This window comes from Amblyomma americanum, chromosome 2 (genome assembly GCF_052857255.1).
Source record: "Amblyomma americanum isolate KBUSLIRL-KWMA chromosome 2, ASM5285725v1, whole genome shotgun sequence".
NCBI classification, from domain to species: domain Eukaryota; kingdom Metazoa; phylum Arthropoda; class Arachnida; order Ixodida; family Ixodidae; genus Amblyomma; species Amblyomma americanum.
Genome location: NC_135498.1, coordinates 122,301,898 through 122,310,301, shown reverse-complemented (window position 1 = coordinate 122,310,301; position 8,404 = coordinate 122,301,898). Strand labels below are relative to the sequence as shown.

Here is an 8,404-nt window from a genome sequence, read left to right as displayed (position 1 = left end):
TTATAACGCAGTAGTAAAAGAAAGAATTGCATGTGGGAACGAAGCATCGCGCTGGTATAACACGAGGCTGAAGTTTCTCGAGTAGATCATCATCTCCTTGAGCGCGACTAAAGGGAAAAAAAAGATGTGCCAAGAGGAAAATGATTTAGAGTAGGTACACTTATAATGTTACGCTATCATCAACTTATAATATTAAAGTAATCATTGTAATTATTATATAAAACAACATGATCAAAATGTTTTCAGGTAGTCTCGCTCCGTTCGCCGTCATCGTCGAGTTCAGCTGTGATGCTGCTGCTGGTAAACGCTTGGAGGGGAAACTCCACGGTTTCACGGCCCGAATCCGTTCTGGAGTCCTCGTAGTCGACGGACTCCGCGTTGAGTCCCTGCAACCGATAACGTGTGCGGGTGCTGGTTATTACGCACGTAATGTGCTATAGAATGCACAGAACATTATGCATTGTCCGTTCAGTGTCTGTAACAATTCCGCTGGCTTTTTGTTAAGTAAAACCGAAAACAATGTTCCCAACCTTGACATCACAGTCTTTAAACAAGGATGCATATTTGCTGCCATAAAATGTATACGGTATGTTCCTACAATAAAACATCTCATTTTTATTTTTGCTCTCAGTTTTCATAAAAACGTTCTCCAAAAACAAAAGGAGAGCTTGTGAAACTTCTACGCTTACCAATCATGACTAAACATAAGAGATTGGATTGCAAGAAAAGGATGACAAGAAAATGAGAAATTACTCAAAATGGATTTCAATAGGGCATACCTACACGGCTATATTTTGCCACTGAACTGCACAGTAGCCTCTAGCATCTAAACTCGGTCTGTTTAACAGTGTAGTCATATACGAGCCTACTTTGCATCTCAACACCGAAGCACACTCAAAGCATTCAGTGTCGCAGAGAAAAGACTCAGTGTTAATCGGCAACATTGGGGAAAGGAAAAGCACTACAGGAAATGTGTGCAGATATGTACTGGAGACGTAAACGCCGTGTTATTAGTAGACTGATTTATTTCTTAGAATTTTCACAGAACCCGTATTTTCCAAGATATATTTCTCGAAATATCTGTCTGAATCGGCATAATTGCGTAAGCAAGACGGTAATGGTCGGCTTGAAACTCCTCCCGGTATGACGGAGCAATTTCGTATTGCATTCCTGAGGCCAAAGATGTAGGGCAAAATTGTAGTCGGTAACTCTTTCCCTTTCACTTTTGTCTAGTCAAGTCCAAGAAACGCCATACATGTACACAGCCGCTGCGTAGAATCAGTGGGGAAGTAGGACGTGACATGTTGTGGCCAGGAAGGCTTTTATTCTATGGACCTATTCCTTTATTCGATCCCTCATTACGCCGCAGTCATTATCCAGTCGGGGTATTTTGCGTTTTCTTTGAATTTTCATCTCATGTTAGGCCGAAAGGGGAAAAGAATTGATCATATTATAGAGAATTTTAATAATTACCAGAGAATTTAGGGAGATTTTAGGAGGCTAAAGATGTTTTCTGCTGTGATGAATATCACGGCCAGGGAAACATACAAGTGGATTTTGAGGTAACGAAATGACGCAGTAACTGTCTCACATCTCGGTGGACACTTCAACCGCGCCGTGAGGGAAGAGAGGAAGGTGCCTAACGGAAAAATGGAAGGGTTTTCTAAATGGAGGCAGGGAAAGAGTGCCCACGATATGAATTTTCTGGCTTAGGTAAAGCAATTTTTGCTTGCGGCATGGAACGTATCTCTGAGGCCGTCAGTGTTTATCACATGCGATAGGCCTCAGGAAAAGGGTTCGGTGATCGCACGTTTGGGCTCACTACCATATAAAACCTTTTTAGTTCTTGACTCATTGCTAACTTTGTAGTCTTGCACAATAAACCACGTGCGAGAGTGCCAGAAAGGCGAAAACCCCGCTGTAGAACATTGCTCGCAAGTAGGGTTGGCACCCAGCAGTTGCCACGAGGAGAACGCAGCTATATACCAGACTCGCGGCTTGCACACCCTTTATGAGATACGGTGAAAATTGTAGCGTAAATGGTACTTTTTTGTGCAATGAAGGCAGAACTGTTACGTTTTCAGCTGGCAGTTGAGCTGCTCGCAATGCCAACTGTGATTATTATTTTCTTAGCAGAGCATTAAATGAATAAATACAAATCGCAAACTGCAAACAGTGAAACTAGGTCAAAGAAGAAAAATTCTCCAGAAGCTTAAGCTCCTGTAATATTAGTAACAGGCTTTATTTGCCGCTCTGGGGTAAAGGCGCGAGCGACTTCTCCTTCCAACAATTCTGTATTTTTCATAAGGCATCCACTGAAGGTATAATAGTTTGGATACATAAATGAGCTAACCGCCAGCTTGTTTATGTAATAAGAAGAGGAGAGATGACGGTAATTTATATTAGACTGGAGCTATTGAGCTGGCAGCTACCTGTACCGTAGTTTCTAGCACCATACATTTGCCGCAAGTGAATAAATTTATTACCAAGAATCACGCGTAAAACCCCCAGAACACATCGGACATCATAAAATGTCGCAGTGGTGGTACGTTCGCGGAACTGGTAATTTTACTCGTGGCGAATGTACTGGAAATGTCCGGCTTCCATGAAGGTATATGGGATCGCTTCAGGATACCCGGACTAATAGAAACTATTGCACGTTCTACTAGTTGTGTACAATTGTTCCCAAGAGTTTCTTGCTTTTAAGAGTGTCAGCTCTTACTAATCACATTTCGAGATTTCGTCGGGTCTGCTACAACCGTTGATCACAGCGTCATCTGTGGCAGCGACTAATCACGTTTCAAAATTTCGTGAGGTCTCCTACCACCCTGAGACCAAAGCGCCATCTTTGGCTGCAACTAGAAAAAAGCGCATCTCGCATTGAGACCTGTAACGCCACCTACAATAGCATTGTAGAAACAACCACCTGCCGCGTGCTAATGATGACGTCACGGTCCAATATGGTGGATAGAGCTAGGTGGAACCATACAGCTACTACGGGTGGAACTATTGGTCTCCTCGATTTGGCTGCACTTTCTGCACCAGTTCAGGAAGTGCGGCACTCTCGCACTCGATTTGACAGTGCAGTTAGTGCCACCTGCACTTCGGCACTCGATTTGGCCTCGTGCTGCACGAGTTCTTCTGCACTGCTGCACTAGCCTCCCGGCGAGTTCTCTTCTCGTGCAAGGAGCTTGGCGCGCTACGTAGCAGACAGCTCCGCGGCCATGCTATGGTGGCTATGCTTGTTTTAGTGAGCGGCGTTGAGACCATGGTTGAGAGGGCCGCGTACCCATGAGAGACGCGGCATCTGCGCTGGGCCCTCACCAAACAGCTGAAATGATAGTGTGCGTACGTGTGTGTATGCGCGCGTTTGTGTACGCGCGTAAGCGACTGGCTGTCATGGCGCACGTAGTACGCGTACTGTGTACGTGTTCTCGTCTTTCTGTCCAGCATCGCACGTTGCTTACACCATTTCTCTTTTGTGCGCAATTATTATAGACGCAGCACGATGGAGCGCCTCCATAAAGAGGTAGATTGTGAGATGTTTTATAATACGTGGGCGATCGCAACGTTTGTGACTCGCTGCGACATCAGTACCTCCGCTTACGGCAGCGACTGGGCTTGATCGAGGTCGCGCCGTCAGCCCACACCTTCGCCTGCTAGTTAGCCTCTGACAGTCACGTCGCCGTCACCGCCCGCCGAAAGTGAACGCGATTGAGTTCAAATATAGATCAGGCAACTCTTGGCGGACAACCGCAGTCACTTTTCGATAGAAGGGAAGCAGCCTGAATCACGCGTATGGACTGTAAAAGATCGTCTCGAGCGGTAGTCTGTATAACCTCTCGAATTCATTGTTGCCTCTTCAAAGTACCCGTTGAATCAGTGACGGTCGACCGCGGCCTGCGCCACTTTGCACAACGCAACGGAAAGAATGTTGTCAAATTCTTCACCACCTTTGGAATTAACACATTTTATAGCCGCTCTACGAGATGTGCCACTTCGAGCAAATTTGCACAGCGTTCAATGCAGCTAGCATGTGAAAACACGCAACAAACACCAACACATGGCCGCAGCAGACGAAAATTTCTGCACTTTTGCACTCGATTTGGCCACTGCACCGACAGCACTAGTATCAAGCTACACTCGCGCCTCAAGAACTGGCACTACACTGACACGGCACTTTTGTGAACTAATGCAGAAAGTGCAGCCAAATCGAGGAGACCGATACATATATCCGCGTGCCCCGCTGTTTTCTTCCACCGCGTTGTGTCCGTGGGGCGCCCTACGAAACCCAGCGGGTGTTATGTGAGTACGACAACAGGGGACGAAATGGCGGAATTCTCGAATCCATTTCTTCTTTCATTCCCTCCTTTATCCCTTCCCTTACGGCGCGGTTCAGGTGTCCAATGATATATGAGAAATATACTTAGCCATTTCCTTTACCAAAAAACAATTAAAAAAAGATAGTGGCCATTAAAATTTGTTGTGCCCTCTCATCCATTCCCCCCCCCCCCCCCCTCACCGAAAAATATCCTAAAACGGGTAGGAAAACTGCCCCGTTACGGGAGCGCTATGCATGCATATAGATTCGTTCCGCTATATATACTCCGAAAACAACGGAAACCCATCCGAGGACAGTTGTATACCGAAGTTGGTACGCAAATAAAACCCTATGGGTTGTGGTGTAGAGATAAAACCACAGTTAAATAACAGGTAAACATTGTATACGTGCAATTACTAATTTAACCGTTACCATATTGCACCGCCAGTCGAATTCTAAGCCCACCTTGACCCTCCCCCCCCTCCCCCCCCCCCCATCCCCAAACGAAGCAAATTCCGCTTGGGACGTATTTTGAGGGAGGGCAACTCGACAATGGGTAGACGTGCATCGTAATTTCTCTGATAGATGGTGCTAGGCGGCGATCATTCCTCTAGGCGGCGTGCGTACACGCGTAGCCGAGCATTGTGGCAATCCACCCGTTTCAATGGGTATTACATTCCATTTCTCGAGACGAGCGGCGCGTTCTTCTTCGCTTTCTTCATCTACTAAACCAAACAGTTAACGCTCGTTACTTCAACATCTTCCAGACGGCGGCGGCGGCACCTTTATTTGAGGCAACCCAATTACGCATTCAATGTCATTCGCATACGCAACAGAATTCCGGCTGCTGTCATATAGATGCTTTTGCGGTAATAGGAAATGCCTTTTAATGATTAACATGTAGCTTACCGTAGCCTCTTCGGAGCCGTCTTCGGAGACAGCTGGCCGCGGACCTCTCTGTTTTTGCGGGGCAGAAATAAGACAGAACAGACAAATTGTAAGACCCGTGTAAAATGCGCACCCACTTTTATCCGTGCCGGCAGAGAATTTAAAGGGCACCCTTAGCGTGCATTCTATATTCAGGTCAGTGTTTTACTCCTGATTTATATAATTCGACTTGTATGAAGACGCCACAGATGGTCACCCAATGTTTAGGGGTTACCCGTATCTACAAGTCAAGTAATAATTCAAGTAAATATTCAGATAACACACTGTCGCTGTAGCCCCCTTGTGGTAAGCCACATTCTTCATCAGCTCTAATTTCTTTGCATCCAGAGCCGAAATAAATAATTAGAGAATAATAACGAGTTCGAGACGGTGCATAAAGGCAAATAACTTTCACCTCTTGAGTTGCAGTCACACTGACAGCCCTCCGACCAGCCACCAGCTAAGAAGTGGGAACTTCCCAAAGAAATCAGTAGCGAGAAAAGATGCATGCACCAGTGGTGGCTCGCATGGTTTCAGCTATCGAGCTAATTGCGCACATGATGACAGGAAGAATAGAAAATAGCTTGGAAGATGGTTTTACCAGAGGAACGTTGCCGTGACATCATGAGTAGAGTTTAGAGCGCCGAAAAACAAAGGTATCCCCCTATAACCTCCAGTTGTTCATATTCTGCGGCTTGTGTTGAGGAGGAAAGCTGATCTGTTTTCCTGTTTTTCGCGTTTGAAATGACCACTGCGCGTTTAGACTACACTGTTTAGGACAAGGACTTCGGAAGCTGAACACAATATCACGTCCTCTCATTATAAACACACCGCCCCCGTGAAAACTATGCAGCGCAAGGGGATTGCTTCGAGTTCCCTGGCACATGTAGCAGTCCAAAGCTTCGGAAGATTGAGGACGCTAAATCATCCTGGTTTCGAGAGATTGCGATTGCCGAGGATGCAGAACGAGGCACGCTGCAAGCCTCACAAGCAAATCCTTTGAGCTGTATACTTTTGACAGTGGGTTTACGTACAACTGTATACGACTGAAAGCAAATATTCCGACATTCACTAAAGTTTTCAAGCTCGTACACTCGCCATGGAGTCGGCGCAGTGGTCGGCTGCAGTTAGTGAGGAAGGAGAGGGGAATAAAGGTTGAGTTGAACAATTCTACATCACTCATGAGGCTGAAGGGGACAGTAGTGTTGTCGTTGCCCTTGGTGGCTTGTGTGCTTTCACTGTGGTCTTGACCGCACTGGTCTTCGGATGTTTTGGGCAGATAATAAGTATAAGTGCATGCTGCAATATAATTTCACAATAAAGTCTGTGACTGTGGCTTGACAGATGAGAAAAGAGAGAAAAGGTATAGAAAATTGAGGAAGGCAGCAGGTATTTTACGTTGTCAATTCCTACCTGCACTTTTAATTGATTTACTGGAACAGTATACATAGTGTCGCATTCTAGGCTACGTCAGCATAAAAGAAGTACTCGCATGCATGCTTAGTGGATGATTTTACTTGGCGCAGTGAGAATTTAAAATAGTGGAAGCGCTTTACAGGCCTCCCTAGAAAGCAATAATTACGGGCCTCAATAAGCGGCTAAGTTAAGTAAATGGCGGTTGCGCAGTCAATTATTCAAAGAGTACTCACGAATTCGCCGGCGTCCGCGGCGCGCGTTTTGCTGGAAGATCGAAACAAAGAGCTCAAATATTCCTCCCGCGTGTGTTTTTTTCTCGATTCTGGCGATTCTGGCAATCCCGTCCAATAATTCATTCAAAACATAGCTCAATTTGCTGTCATTTGACAACGCATTCCAAACTCCTTACTACAGGTGTGCACGTGTCCTCATGGAATGCACAGTTGCGTTATGTATTTTTTTCCTGTGCAGTAATCTCGCTAGAAAATTTGCAAGCTTCACTTAAGCACACATCTCTTCCCGCGATCGCGAGCTGTTATGCGTACATAAGGGTTCAATCTCCATGCCTGGCGGATTTCCCTCTGCGCTGCTGTCGCTTAACACAGGCCTCTTGCGTTTACGAAAAACTGTTGGCAGCTCTGATTTTCCACGGAGCAGCTGCGACTCTCACTTACAGATATGCGACTGCACCTGCAGCTCGCGTGAGGATGCTATAGATAATTGTAACCTATAACCTCAAAGCAGCGTCCGCATGCAGGAGCGGTCTGTGTTCAGCTGGCGCCTAACCAATAGGCTGCCATCTCTGCAGCGTACAGAAGCAGGCGCTCAGCATTGGTAGCACATCTTGCCACAAGGTTGTGCCAACCATGGCCTAAACGTAGCACTACGGAACACATCTGGAGTTAAAGTTTGTGCGGCACGCGAGTCGCTGGAAAAATCTATGTGTGGCCTTTGTGCACGGCTCGAAAATCGCATGCAGTGCGCCGTGTTACGGCGATAAATCGAAGATCGCCCACCGCCGGTCACACGCAATGGCTGGAGCATAATTCTTCTTGTGGCTAGGGTAAAATGACTTTTGACAGCAGATGTACATTATGTTCCCCTCCTTGCGCAAACGTGCTACCACGTAGCGCCGTGGTGACGAAGAAATTGGGGCTCGCCGCAGCTTTAACGAGCCGCGTTAGGACGTTCAACCCCCATATGCCATAAGCCAAACGTTTCTGTCACTTAAACGCAATTTACTCCCCTTCTATTCCTGCAGTCACTTATTATCGCCCGCAAGGTGTGCGCAGAGGCGCTAGCGTCACCTCGAGGAGATTGCGTGCACACTTGAAACGTAGGGAAAACACGGGCATCGAAGTTTGCAGCAAATGCTGAAATGTGCTGAACAGCACATGAGTTGTTGAAGCCATGGCTCGTAACATAGTTGAATTTCTGTGTTCTTGAGATCATTATCGTAACAGAGTCCCCGCGGCCGTATCTGGCCAAGTTTCAGGTAATCAGCACGGTTGTTAAAGGCCCCAAGAGGCTTTGCGTTCAGAAGGTGCACTGGAGCGCTGACAAGGTCCTATTGGATACTTCTGTGGATAGCAGCTGAAAATTTATATCGAGGACACGTGCTAGTATTTGAAGAGTTTGCTGCGTCTATACGAAACGTTATTTGACCGAAGCACTTTCGAGCGCACTGATACGGTAGGTCGATGATTCGTCATATTTGTGCAACTGTCTCCATTGTGTTAC

At 46.4% G+C, this 8,404-nt stretch overlaps 1 protein-coding gene across 1 annotated transcript; it reads right to left on the bottom strand.

The window, feature by feature from the left end:
* Positions 1-242: 242 nt before the first annotated feature.
* Positions 243-7,110, bottom strand: LOC144120041 (uncharacterized). Its single transcript, XM_077652516.1, has 3 exons — positions 6,898-7,110; positions 5,231-5,278; positions 243-386 (listed from the first exon to the last, which is right to left on the bottom strand). Exons 1-3 carry the CDS (start codon positions 7,018-7,020, stop codon positions 243-245), a joined length of 315 nt encoding a protein of 104 aa, XP_077508642.1. The 5' UTR covers positions 7,021-7,110.
* Positions 7,111-8,404: the final 1,294 nt, after the last annotated feature.